This window comes from Epinephelus lanceolatus, chromosome 11 (genome assembly GCF_041903045.1).
Source record: "Epinephelus lanceolatus isolate andai-2023 chromosome 11, ASM4190304v1, whole genome shotgun sequence".
In the NCBI taxonomy this organism is placed as follows: domain Eukaryota; kingdom Metazoa; phylum Chordata; class Actinopteri; order Perciformes; family Serranidae; genus Epinephelus; species Epinephelus lanceolatus.
The window spans coordinates 17,577,953-17,592,543 of NC_135744.1; the positions used below are offsets into that span (position 1 = coordinate 17,577,953).

Below are 14,591 nucleotides of genomic sequence, written 5' to 3' on the forward strand. Positions count from 1 at the left end.
ATTAAAAATGTATTTTTATTTACATATTAAATATACCAGAATTGGCTAGGGGGGTAGTTTTCATCTTAAATCCCTGGCCAGGTGTGACTGTAACTGTAGTGATCTTTGAAAAAACTGCAAACTGACATTGCAGGTCTGACTGACCAATATGTGTGTATTATTTTAAATTACGATTCATATATCTCTAGTTTGATCTGATGTGAACTTGGACACCAAAGACAAGTGGAGTATGACTTGTTCATGAGTCATGCCACTATCGGCAATGAAGCAAACAGGAGCAGAACCATGCAGGCTACAGGCAGAGGGCTCGTGCTCTTTACCCTCCTCTTCTCTAAGTCTTTCTGAAGCAACTCTGCTCTCGACTTTTCGAGGAGCAGGCTCTGTTCGAGCTGACGAATATGGGCACGCTCCAGTTTCCTCTGAGTCTACAGAAAGAGACAAAGAGAAAGACAGGGAGGAACAAAGGACAGATTGAAAAGAAGAGGAAGAAGAAAGACTCAAAGGGAAAGAGACCCATACAGATCCGAGAGGGAATGATTGAGATCAGAACAGCAGTCAACTTATGATCAGACGGCAGACTCTGGTATGAGCTGATCATATGATGAGGAGACTGAAGGGGAGGGGGCTGGACATGTAGGTCAGTTAAACTCCAGACTCTGAGGTGAAGTTCATTTTGCAGTTAAGATGCGTCAGGGAGCTAAAAAAAACATGTCTGTCTGTCTGTACTGTTTGGAGCATTGGGAACCCTACATTAATGAAATACAGCGTGCACTCATATACAAGATACTGTGGTAAAATTAACCAACTTGTTTAATGATGTGTTGAACACTCTCATACTTTACATTCTAACATTTAATCTCAGTAAAAACACTGTTAGTGAAGTCAAATGATCTGAGTATGATCTTGTTTGTCTGTTTTATGTTCATTATGTCTGTTTTCATGTGAAGAACTCAGTGCTTACACCGCCTTTATTGTAAAGCACTATGTGCTGCAGTATGAAAGGTGCTACATACATAAAGTTTATCATCATAATTATTATTACATTGTTTTGGTGTGAGTTGCAAAGTGTTAGAGATATCGACCATAGAGATGTCTGCTTTCCCTCAAATAGAATGGAACTAGATACTCAAGAGAAAACTCAAGAGCTGTAACGTTAGTTAGCTCAGTGGTGCTAGTTGAGCTAGCCGTAGATGCACGCTTCCTTCTGCGCAGGGATACGGTTAGCAGTGTGGTTCAGTTAAAGGGAAATAGTTCCTACATGAAACTGCTCACAACAAGGTCTGTGGATTACCTTGAGTAACAGGGTCATGATTTCTGGAAAGAGACACTGATGTTGGGTCTTTCAAATGCTTTTTTTGGCACTTTGAGCGCCACAAGCCAAGTGCCATCTAATTCCATTATATTGGAGAGAAGGCAGACATCTCTATGGCCGATATCTCCAACACTCGGCAACTCACATTTCAACAATCTAGAGTGATAAACAGCACTACAGGTGAGAGGCGAAATATGTATTTTTGATTTGGGGGTGAACTGTCCCTTTAATACTGACTACGACAAACAAGGTAGGGAAGTCAGAGATTTGAGAGACGGACTAATGCACTAATGGTTTTTAGTCTTTTTATGGGATTTGTTTCCAACAGCAAGGATTTTTTTTTTTTTATAAACAACTGTGTTTTCTGCACTTCCTTGTGTAAAGATGGCCTCCAGTCAGTGCTGGAACATTATGCTTAGTTATAAAGAAGGCAACAGCTGCTGCTGTATTACAGTTTAGAAAAATCTATGTTCTCAAGTAGCAGTCTTGAGCCTCTTTCGAATACTTCAGTCACTATGTTACAGACTGAGCAATCAGACTGTGTTTGTTGGTGTCTCCATTTGGAGGGACAGCCAAGAGCATATTTAAAAATGACCAAATCACAATTACCTTACATTCAGGTGCTTTTTTAAGGGACTGACAGTGTTCCTTATCTAACGAATTTCAGACACTGCTGTATCGCTCAAAAATAAGGTGCAAGTGTGCATGGGTTTTAAATCCTTGCATTTTGCTTGACAGTTGCCTTCAGAAATTTGCTGCAACTGAACACCGCATATAAAACATGTGTATTGCTGGGGTAAGCAGGTCCAAGTCCAGACCATTCTCTCACTAAACCTATTTAAAATGTTTGTATGTTGTCTACAGAAAATGTTTAAAGTGCAAACGAGACATTATGCTCTTCTCTGCGTGTACAAACCCCTTATGAATCTTCCTTTTACCTTCACAGGGTGCATGATATTGAAGGATACACTGGATTTTAGCATGTGGAAGCACATAATTTCAATTACTGATACTGTTCATAGGTATTAATAACACTGATAAATACCTCCAGGTCTCCTTTGGTGATGGATTCCTCCTCCACTCTGAACTGGAGGTCCTCCACTTTCCTGTGAAAAGTTGTGTGAGACAGAAAATTAAATAAAATCAGTGGATCATGGACACTTGAACACTTGTACATTAGCACAAGATGATAATGTCTTACCCTCCTCTGTGTGCCAATATGATTATATGAATATATTTCTTAACCTTACACTGTCTTGTAATTTGTCTGTCTTTGTAGAAGTCACAACTTTTGTCCCAACAGTCATGAGAGACAATCTAACTTTCAGGAAAAGTTCAACATCTTGGGAAACAGGCTTAACTGCTGGAGCGGGGGCGTGTTAGCTTGCGATACAGACTGGGACTGTTTTCAGCTCTGTCCAAAGTGAAAAACAAACCTCATTAACAACTCTAAAACTGTCTTGTTTATACAGTGTGTCTCATTTGTTTAATCTGTACACAATACTGAAATGTAAAAACCACAATTTATGATTTTAGGGAGAGATATGAGCTGAAACTATTTCTCGATAGCTTATCTATCCGCCCAGTGCTTCTCTGCAGCGTCTCTGGCTATAGCACGGGTTGCCTAATTCAGTTTTGGTCTCAGAAACGGCACAATGGTACCAAAACTGGCAACCTCATTGTGACTAATTGCCATTGCTTTATTCTGTTTATGCATGTTAATAAGTCAGCTTTTTCTTTACTTTGGACAGAGCCAGGCTAGCTCTTTTCCCCTGCGTCCAGTCTTTATACTAAGCTAACCTAACTCCAACTCTGTATAGTACAAGTTTATTTAAGACACAGTCTAGAGACATTTCAATGAAATGAAGCATGTCTGAAGAGACCATGATCAATACTCATATGATGAAGTGACTCAATGTGACTCAGAACAAAACAGAAGAACACTTCACACACCCATTTCCTGAGACAGGTCCGTAGGAGAGGGATGACTAGATCAAAAGTTGCAAATAAACTCCTGCACACTGTCTCACTTGCAAAAAATACATTTATATTGGACGTCTCGTAGCTGGACTCTCAAATGGCAATGGTTTGTAATAATCAGAGGCCATCTATAAGTAGGGAGAAGCTGTAAGACTGCAACCAATCACATTCCCCGTTTTGGTCAGATGTTTCGATTCTAAGATTTTGCTGCAGAGTGACTGCTCCTCACTTCACTGCTCTCTGGTACAGGCAGCTGCCGACCCAGACCCAGGGTGAGTCTGAGTGAGATGGAGGCAGGCTCCAAGATAACATTATCTTCTGCTTAGAGGAGATGAATTTACAGCTCACAGCAACTCAATACAACACAGTCTCTGGCTTTTCTTTGATACCTAGGGTAACACATTTCCAACCTGTCGTTAGCGTAGTTAGCATGTGTTAGCTCGGAGGGCTTACTTGGCTCGTTTGCTCTATTACTTGAATGTCGCTGTCGCCCTGAACGCCCTGCTCAACTCTGTTCAAACTTTCAAACTCCATATGGAACTGAAGTCAATCTGAGTTGGGTACAGCCTTAGAGCTAAATGTAGCGTAATATGCAATATTACATTAAATAGGTAGATTCCTACAAAATAAATGCTGAAAACCCCAAAAGCTAAACTGCATTCTCAAACAGATACATTCACATGGCAATTAAAAAATCAGCATCAATAAATAAATAAATAGAAACCTTCATAATAAATACACCAGGGACAATTCTGATGGGCAAACACTATATCAATGTAAACATGCTGTATGTTAAGTAACAATAATGAAATTTATGTCTATCAAGACTGCATAAATCAAATTATGTAACTCTCTATAACATCACTTTTCTTGTGATACTTTCAGTCGCCTTTCCCAAGTATTTAAACCTTTGAACCCTGAGCTTATTATTGCACTTTAAATTAAATATTTAGAATTATGGTACAGAATTATTATAATTTTAAAGCACTTTATTTAGGTTATTTCCTTGTTTGTTTGTTTTACTGATTTTATTGTTTTTAATATTCTCTTTTTACTAATTTCTTACAAATTTTTTGGGGTCATTTCTTCTTGTGTTGCCTTCTCCCCATGTTTTTGAAAGAAATCAAGCCAATTTGCCGTCAGGTTTCGAAGGGTTAATAGGTGACGTTTGTCAATGAACCCATCATAGCATGCAAAATAAATAAATAAAAATAATAATAATGAATGTACTTAGAACGCTCAAAAATGCTAACTTCAATAGACATCAAGGCCTCAAAAAATGATAAATAAATGATTTAAGCTGCATATATAATAATGGGGATTGTCATATAGTAAAGAGATGTTTGGTATTTATATCTTCCTGTTGCACGTGTGGAATGTGATTGGTTGCAGACTTAGAGCCAATCCCTACTTAATTAGATGGTTTCTCAATGTTACAAACATTTTTCCTGATGAACGTCCAGCACCAAAATGTCACAAATGAACATATTTTTTTGCGAGTTATAACACAGAACAAGTAGGATTTTAGATTTAAGTCGTAGGGAGTGAAAGTAGCATGACTCTGTTAATACCTTTTCTCCTCTTCGAGCTGATTGGCCAGCTCCAGTTTATCTTTCTGTGCGCCGGCCAACATGGCTTTGACTTGCTGGAGGGTGCTCTCATTCTCTGTTACATACTGTGGATCGTCAGGAGAAAGGCGTTTGTGAGACAGACAACAGATTGTTGTTGCATAAGTCACAGGGCAGATTGGTTTATGCTGAAACACCAAAAGACATGTTTAGACTTTTAGACTTAAGGCACCGTGTCTGTCTCGTACCTGCACGTGCTGCGCCTTGAGCACGCTCAGCTCCTTCTCCACCTCACAGATGTGGCTGGTGGCCTTGGCCATCTCTGCTCGCTCCAAGTCCCTCTCAGCCAGCAGCTGCTCGATGTGCTGCTGCTTCTCCTTCAGGGCTTCCTGGAGCGCAGTGGTGCCTGAAATCTTGCGGGCGTAGCGCGAAGATGTCTCCGTCAGCTGAAAATGAGAAAGGACATAAAACATAAGGAAAGTTTAGGCAAAGGAAATAATGTGGGGGAACAAAGAGGAAGTGGGTAGAGAGGTTGGAAAAAAGAGCGACAGGGGAAATCAAAGTGATAGGAGAGACTCTGATGAGGTAGGAATGAGGACAGATTAGACTTTATCATTTAGAAAGATTGGACACATTTTAATCAGCTTCACACATTCCTCTCAGATCATATCTGGTTAAGGTTGAAATGCTTTTCTCTGACATCAACCTTTAGCTCACTGAGATCATATTATAATTATTTAATGATCACGGGAAAACAGTCTGTGATCTCCACGTAAAAGGCTTTGCTTTCTTGTGCTCTCCTGGCACTATTTCATGATTATGAGAAAACATACAGCTTCATGATCAAAAACATCATGTAATAGCTGTTTAGTGAACCTGACATGACGTCTGCTTTCATGTATCACAGATCAATCATTTCATGCTCACCAAAAGCTTGTTATCCTGCTGAAAACAAGATGTGTTACAAAGAAATTCATAAATATCCTGAGATACAAGAAAATACAAATACACCCAGCCTTCTGTATGAGCAGCTCTGCCTCCCAGACAAAAGGAAGACCTCCAGTTAACCCTGAAGAGAACTTTATAAGAATATTTTCGATCATATTGGCCACATGAGTGAGTTTAAAAACCACTGGTCTGATTTTTTCCCCCTTTTCATCCTCTCAGGGAATATTTGGGTGCAATGATTATAAAGAAATATCGTTTTGGCCATTGTCTTCATAATGACAGAATCGCGGGTCGTTTAGTGCGGGATATTTCTCAACCTCAACGAGTTTCTCATCATCCTTATTTCATCACACATGAATCGCAGCAACAGAGCTCCCTTTTTATGCATCATGGTGAGGAGAGGAGTCGAGCTGCCATAGGAGCAGAGAAGAAGAGCTGCTACGGGAGCTGGTGTGTACAAGCAGACAGCGCGTGGGGGAAAAATGGATTTAATTCCAGGGGTGGCTAGGCTCGAAATAGGACACTGGGGTAAAGTGCCACGGGGCAGCGCATCCAGGAGCACCGACACGCGTCTGGCTGCTGCCGGTGTGTGGTGGTTCACTGAAAGTAATACTGGCGTATTTTCTTAGGTGTGGCATTCGCCGCTGGTGTGTTTTAGCCTTCAGAAAACTTTTTTTTAAGGTATAAAGTAGGCCCAAATCTCAGCATCTAATTCATTTCTGTTAAGAAAACTAAATTGAAGTGTTATTTTTAAAGCTTCAACCATCATTTAAGATATAAACTTTAAATAAAAATCTCTCAGGATGAGGGCACAGTGAAGACCTGAACATAAGCTCTATTCACAGTCTTCACTCTCTACTAAACAGCCTCGTCCTGAGTTAGAAAGTACGCAGTTATAACAACCAAAGATCCAAATAGAACAATGGCCAAGAGTCAAGAAGGAGCCTATTAAGCATGATTATTTAAAAAAAAAAAAAAAATACGTGATACAGACGGACATTAAAAGTTGTAAAAAATATCAGGAAAACTCATCCAGTCATTCAGTCTGTCTCTTTATTATACTCTGCTTCTTTTTGATGCTTCTTTATTATATTGCTTTGTATTTTTTTTCTACTGATGCTTCCTGTTTGCATCATCCCTTTGCTGCTGTAATGTTGCAAATTTCTCTGCTGTGGGACGAATAAAGGATTATCTTATCTTATCTTGTTGCATACACTAATTGGATTAATCGTACAATTCATCAGTTGTTCTGTTGGCGTTGAATATAAAATACAATATCCATAAAATATGGCCCTTAGTCAGAGGTCGTCACTTTACTCAGTTATAGAAAGGAGATCCCTTTCAGGAAAAAGTTGGGAACACCTCATCTAAAGCACTAGAGGTGCTTACATCCTGAAAGATGCAACATTTCGTTTGACCACTAGAGGGTGCTCTATGAAAGGATTCTATTAAGGATTCTTGTTTTACAGTAGAACAATACTGAGAAATGAGTTTTCTTCAACAAGGACATCCTGGTTAAAAGCCGAAGACATTCTTAGTGATAATGTAACTGTAGGAGCCATTTTATTTCTATTGATATTTGGGGACTGAATCCCATATCCTGAAGTTAATGTTTTCCTTCTATTTTTGTAAGTGCTCTTATCTTAAGCCTTGACTCACCTACGGATTTGGGAAAATTAGGATGATGTTGCAGCTGTGTCATCAGTTAGTCAGCACAGGAGGACGCCAGCACACCACTTTGTTTTTTTACGCTTGTTTTTTTTTTAATCATCAGACTGGACTGTGGAAATAAATAATGTAACACATCACTCTAATCTGTCTAATTAACGTGGAAAATGTGTTTGAATCTCTGCTGGGCGTCTATATGTAGAAACTGGAAGCCACCACAGTGTATGTACATTAAAAAAATCATTATCATGTCACAAATAACCTTATTGTTTTTTTGTCTGCATCATTTGACTTTGATGAAACAGCTGAGATGCTCAGAGGCTCAATCGGCCTCAACATAATGTCAAATACATGGTTACTGGATGTCACAAAGGTCATGAATTCTTGCTTTTGTGAACGCAGCAACGATTGCCTGAAGTCATTTATACTTTGGATGTTATTAATATTACAGAGCCTACTTTCCTACCATTTAACGACACAGACTGTGGTACACCAAAGATCTTTAGGAATGACAGTGAGTCAGAGGATTCTGTGCAGCGTGATCCGCTTGATCATTCAGACTGGCTGCTCTCAGCGCTGCCGGACACTGCTGCCAACAATTAAGGAAAGTAAAGGGGAGACTTCTCCATCTGAGATCTGGCCTCCAACCAGGAGCTAAAAATCAATGTGAGATATCCTGATGTCCCATTCCTTTTAGTTTGTAGCCAGCCTCCTGAGGTTATTCGTCTTAAAGACACGGTGTGTTGGAACAAGATACTCGAGCTCTCTGTCAGCTGCTGCAACAAAATGCAAAGTCAGTGAATCAGAGCTTCACGCTGCACAGCAGCAACATGCAAATTATTAACTGCTCAGCAGATAAGCGGGCAACTCAACACAATGAGCCAATTCATCACCCCGCTGTTTGAATTTGGAGACTAATATGAATATGAATATTTCACAACGAGAGAAGCCATGAGAAACAGGTAATTATCAATATCAAAAAAAACATTGGTGCATCCCTAATTTAATGGTATTGCACCTTGTAACTCTGGTTTTAAAAAGCACTATAGACCAAAATGTTACTTACCAACTTATTTACTTTCAAGAAATAATTTTGGGGAGAATGCCTATTCACTTTCTTGCCAAGAGTTAGATGAGAAGACTGATGCTACCCTCATGTCTTGTCCAACTCTCTGCAAGAAAGCGATTGCTTCCCAAAGACTTCCTTTAAAGAGCACATCACTGCATGAGCCGCCGCTCTGCTCTCAGTGTGTATCTGAGGCACGCTGCCGTCATCTTACCAGTCCAGTTCGGCTCGGTCGTCCGCCCACGGAGGAGGCCACCGAGCTGACTGAACTGATGGAGGAGCTGCTGGGGCTGTGGGCCAGAGAGGAAACCCCCATGGCCATCCGCTTGCTCTTCTTAGCCTTGGCAGGGCTGGTGGAGGGGAAGCCGATGCGGATCACCTTGTGGATCGGAGCAAACAGGCCGAACTTGGGAAGACACTGAAAGTATCTGAGGAAGAGAGGGAAAAAGATGTTTAGAGTTATGTTTAGCACAGAGCTGCTTTACAATTATGTTACCAATACAGTAGTCTGAATGATTTTTTGATGATGAATGATTTAGACTTTTGTTATTCTCGTGTGCTTTTTATACAAACTTGAACCAATAAACTTTGAATCCCAAACTTATTGGGAGAGAAGGTCACAAACAAAACCAAATGTTGGAACAAATCTTTCGTAATAACAAATAAATGTGTAGCGCGTCTTATCTGGACTTTCTTCTTTGAAGTTCGAGTAATACTTCAAAATGTCTGCACCCAAATTTCACCCATTTTAAACAGTTTTCCATTGTTGGAGGGAGAAAAATGTGCTGTGCTGTGAAAAATGTAATATGCTTATCATAAATATGATAAATGTAATAAATATGAAGCATAAAAACACGCCTGACCAACGAGTGCAGACCAGCTCTGGGCTAGTGGGTCAGTCAGTGTAATTTAATGGACAAACAGATGAAGGAACAAAGAACAAACAACTGAACAGATGGAGCCACAGTCTTCCTCTCAATTTCCCTTTAGGGGAAAAGCAAAGGAATTTGGGGAGCTTGAAGCATATATAATGTGTGTGTGTGTGTGTGTGTGTGTGTGTGTGTGTGTGTGTATGTGTGTGTGTATACCTTGTACCAGCCACGGCACCATCATTCTTCCCCAAGGGCTCATCCAGCTCGACCCCACACCATTCACCCTTGGCAAAGTCTGTCTCTCCCATGTAGCGTATGACTCCCATTTTAGAGCCTCCCACCTGCGACAGAGAGGAAAAAAAAACAACATTCAGAAAAATGTTAAATGCATTTCAGGAAGTGGCTGTGAAAGAATAACCACAGCTGGTTTTATTGATTATTAGTCCTTGTAAATCTTAATATACCATCATCAAACGAGGTAGGGTTTATTTGGGATACAAACATGGTCAAACACATAGCTTGACATTCTGATAAATACGCCTATGTGTTTTCTGGAGAAGAGTTACAGTAGATGAGAAGATCAATACCACTCTGATAACTGTGCAGATATGAGGAATGAAGCTACAGCCAGCAGCTGTTTAGCTTAGCTTAGCACAAAGACTGGAAACAGCTGGCCTGGCTCTGTCACACAATTTGATTTTGCTAAGTGGGACATTCCCCTGGATCAACATCCCACTTACACTGAACAAAAACCTTGCAAGCTACTGCAAGGTTAGCAAGTTAGCTTGCTAACTAAGTTGACTATGCTAACGAGTACACTTGCTTATAGACTAGAATATTAGCAAGTTAGCTTGCTAAGTAGGGAGGCCATGCTAACCAGTGAGCTCTCCAATAGGCTAAAATTTTGTGTCATGCATAACCTACCTACTTAGTAAGCTAACTCGCTAAAATTTCAGCCTACTGGCAAGCTTACTTGTTAGCATAGTTAACTTAGTTATCAAGCTAACTCACTAACATTTCAGCTGAGTTAGTATGATTAAACAGAATCCTCAGAAACACTGAACAAAGACCATGTAAGCTACTGCAAGGTTAGTGAGTTAGCTTGCTAACTACTATGCTAAAGAGTACACTTGCTGATAGACTAGCATATTAGCGAGTTAGCTTGCTAAGTAGGTAGGTTTTGCTAACAAGTAAGCCTGTCACTAGGCTAAAATGTTGGGTCATACATAACCTACCTACTTAGTAAGCTAACTTGCTAACATTTTAGCCTATTGGCAAGCTTCCTTGTTAGCACAGCGTACCTAATCAACAAACTAACTCGCTAACATTTTAGCCTATTGACAAGCGTACTTGTTAGCATAGTCTACCTACTTAGCAAGCTAACTTTTTAACATTTTAGCCTATTGACAAGCTTACTTATAAGCACAGTCTACCTACTTAGAAAGCTAACTCGCTAACCCTGCAGTAGAATACAAGGTTGATGCAGGTCCTTGACCACTTATTAACTTTTCCCAAGCCTCCAGTGGCCAAATCATGGAATTACAGCTTCTGAGTCTGTGGTGTGATGCCATTGGGCCCAAAAAAAAAAAAAAAAATAGACGTACATTGTGAAGACGTTGAGAAGAGTCAAATGATTGAATATTTTTCATTCAAGTTAGTGAAGGGCTAAACCGGAAGTTAGTCACTTGGCAGGAGAAAGTCTCTCATTAGCTTGCTCTTTGGGTAATTCTAAGGTCTGGGTAATTTTATACCCAGGAGGTCAAACTTCTTTGGCATCATGCACCACTGAGCAACTTTAACAGGACTGAACAGGGCCCGACCTCCAACGCTATATCCAGCTCTCTGTATACATCCACGACTTCTATTAGTATCATACACACTCAGAGGTTCACTATACAGAAGCAAAAATTGGGATTTCAAACACTTCTGTTGCCCTACAAACACAGAGAGCCATGACTACAGTTGAAAACTCTTTAGATTTTAAGAAATGTGATTTCCACTCATAAGGGAAAATCATCTACTCTCTGACATATTTAGGGTGCCACGTCTGACAGCTCTGTGTATCCCAGTCGGGAACACCGGTTTCCTGTTCGGAAGACAGTCTAAAATCTGCACACACTCTTACTGAGGTCGGCCAACATGCCAAGTACAGCTGCTCATGTGACTCACACATGGTGACCACATGTATGAGACGCAAAAACTCTCATCTCACCCTTTACAACTTCCTAAAACGTCTGAGAGAAACACTCAGCATAACAGAAATACGATACCAAACCAAGGACAACACACTATCAATAAATCATCAACCAACCTATCACCTCATTGAGTTTTCTCTAACTACATTACTGTAATCCCATTCCTGGGCTGTTGCCAAATTAACATGTACAGAATGTACAGAATGTGGGAAAGTGAAAGGAGCATGGCAGATGTTTCAGTGCTACATCTGCTATTTGTTTTTACAATAAACATCTAATAATTTTAAACATTCATTTAAGAACCATAAACTTAAAAAAGTCCCATGTGTAAAAACATATTTGCTACTGGATTAAGTAGCTAAAGGAAGTGAAGACAAGGACAAACAAAAAAAGGGTGCAGTGAGTCACACTTCATCTTTCTATTGTCAAATTATTATTCCACTTCTCTGACTCTGTCCTTCTCCTGAATCACAGAGGCCAAAGAAGAGAACGTGGCACGAAACACTGTGGTGTCACAAGACATTAAACTGAGGTGGTCTGATGTCAGCATGACTGTGTGATGTCTCGGTGACTCAGTGTCAAAGTGCCAGCAGTGCTAAGGCAGCCACTCAGCAGGAGGCTCCGTCTTGGCTCCTGTTACTGCCAATCTCATGTTAGAGCTGGACAAGACGAGAGCTAAATCCGTCTGGAGAGCTGGAATCAGAGAATTCTGACTAATGCAAAAGTGCGCCTGTGCCTTATGACTTCTGTGTGTGTGGACTGGGGGGTGTCTGGTGTGTGTGCTCATACGTGTAAGGCTACATTATGGAAGCGATGGACCATTTTCTAATTAGGGAATTATAATCAACCCTTCGCTAAGTCCTGCCCCCAGATGCAGACTGGCCAATCATAACGTAGCATCAGGCCGGCTCAGAGCAGGGTCCACCAACAACACAGCTGTGCTCCATTGACTCTAATGCAATCATTTCAGATTTCCTTCATTTTCAGGCTGGTTTTGTGGATTTGGAGCTAAATGTACCTGGGGCACGTCGTGTATTAATGATACTCGTTACCTGGAGAGGTTGGAAAAAGATATATGTTTCTTCCCTGTTCCAAAATCAAAATCAGACCCTGAAAAGTTTAGGGTTAGCTAGCTAGCTGCTGAAGATATAGCCTACTGAATGTATACACATGCTGCTTTTGCTTTTTAATGATTATAACAGGTAAAAAAATCTATATCCTTCAAACACACACTGTAGACCCCTCTGTCTGCTTCTCTCTGGAATCACTGTTTCATTTTTCCAAAAATATGATAATATTTCTTCAGGGAGTGCAGTTAGTTACAGTGTGGGCTCCATGTTTACACCTCCAGCTTGTCGGACCATCACAAAGGGGCGGGGCTTAGTGAAAGGTCAATTAGATTATTCATAAAGATGCACTTCTTGTTATTGTGACGTTTTGGATGTATTGTGTCGTTAATGATCAAACCTTTGCACCTGGAAGACATTTGGTCATTGCCTTGTGGTCACTTGTATCAGGATTATAGATATTTTGCTGAATAATTGTCAGCCAAATTCAATTAAAAACTATATTTATATCTAAAGTGCTGTGTGCCATATCTGCTGTTATTGGAAAAACGAGAACTTCCTTATAAAGTGCTCAAAAGGCATGAAAATGTACTATTTTCTTGGTCAAGCCTTCCCCTTAGCACTACGAGACACAAGAATCAAAGGCCTGGCTGTGATGTCATCATGTTGAAAAATGTGAGACGTGTTTTGAATGAAGTTATTGTAACGACATCGTATCAGAGAGTAAAATCTTGGGTGGTTGTTAAGCATTTACACGGCTCATGCTGCATGAAATCAGATTGGAAATTAGGACATGATAACATTTTAATTTCTCTTTTATCCTGTTTAATAAAACCATTTAGACTCCATGCACACCCAACTGATGCTATTACAACTGTGTTATGTCTGTGTTAAGGAACAGTTTCATCAACTAAAGCCATGTGAGTGGCCTTTAATACTATCCAAATAAACACCTCACTGAAAGAGAACTGCCTTTCAACACCTACCAAACTCTCCAGCAGAGGAGCAGCCTCTGGTTAAATACTAAAGCGAGCAGAGGGGAGGCAGCTCTGTGCTTCCTGTGGGTGCTCAGACATCAAAAGGTGCCAAGGCAAATCATGTGTTTGGCCTCTGAGGTTGTCTGTCTTTTGGGAAACATTTCTGCAGTTCATTCTCTGAAATATTCTGAGTAACGTTCTATTTAGGCAAGCTCTAGATGGCAACATCGACAAAGTCTGAGTTTAGGTCAAGATTACTCCTCTGCAAAAGGACAGGGCGCTGTTTAAGTGCCAAAGATGCCTCCAATTCAAGTAAATGTGTGTGAAAACAGTGTCCTACTCTTGCTACTACCACATAATTCAATACAGAGTGGAAGAAAACAGCCTTTGCTTTATGTCCTCAAAGCGTAATCGGAGTTTCACACTTTGTGCTCGTTTCACAAAATTTCTGAGGTGGTGTTTTATTTCCAATAGCAGAGGAGGGGGCATGACGCAACTGGATGGCAGCATCAGTGAGATGGATTACACGGGAGAGGCTTAGGAAATAGATGGATTCACTGATCAATGTGTCAGCAGTGGTCTCTCCTCTCTTAAGTGCTGAAAGTAATCCGGAGTGATTTACAATATTGACCAGGAGGAAAGGCTTGTCGAGCTCCTCGCTTCAAACTGCACAGGATCTGATGTAACTATCCCCTGTGCACATCAGTAAATGGAAAGCAATGTGACCCAGGCCAATAATTCCATGCAGTGGACACTGTATACACTAATACAGGGTCAAAAGCAAAAAGTAGATAAAAATGTTCTTCCCGCTGTCGACATTTTGACCATCTTCTATTGGAAAAGGGCAATATAAAAGATAAAGTTACAACAGAGGATAGATGGAGGCTAAATTCTACTAAAATACAGAATAAGGACGAGCAGAACTTTCCTGTTGGGAT

General features: G+C 40.4%; 1 protein-coding gene across 4 annotated transcripts in view; it reads right to left on the bottom strand.

Annotated features, from left to right (window-relative positions):
* clip2 (CAP-GLY domain containing linker protein 2) overlaps positions 1–14,591 on the bottom strand; it is a 60,010-nt gene that overhangs the window by 22,879 nt on the left and 22,540 nt on the right. For 2 of the 4 annotated variants that reach the window (XM_033649241.2, XM_033649254.2), the window contains 6 exons: positions 9,631–9,755; positions 8,757–8,970; positions 5,109–5,306; positions 4,864–4,967; positions 2,358–2,418; positions 321–425 (listed from right to left, as the gene is read on the bottom strand). In XM_033649241.2, coding sequence (XP_033505132.1) covers positions 321–425; positions 2,358–2,418; positions 4,864–4,967; positions 5,109–5,306; positions 8,757–8,970; positions 9,631–9,755 — 807 coding nt within the window. The remainder of the gene's footprint in view (positions 1–320; positions 426–2,357; positions 2,419–4,863; positions 4,968–5,108; positions 5,307–8,756; positions 8,971–9,630; positions 9,756–14,591) is intronic. The other 2 variants (XM_033649248.2, XM_033649259.2) reach the window with 1 other exon arrangement.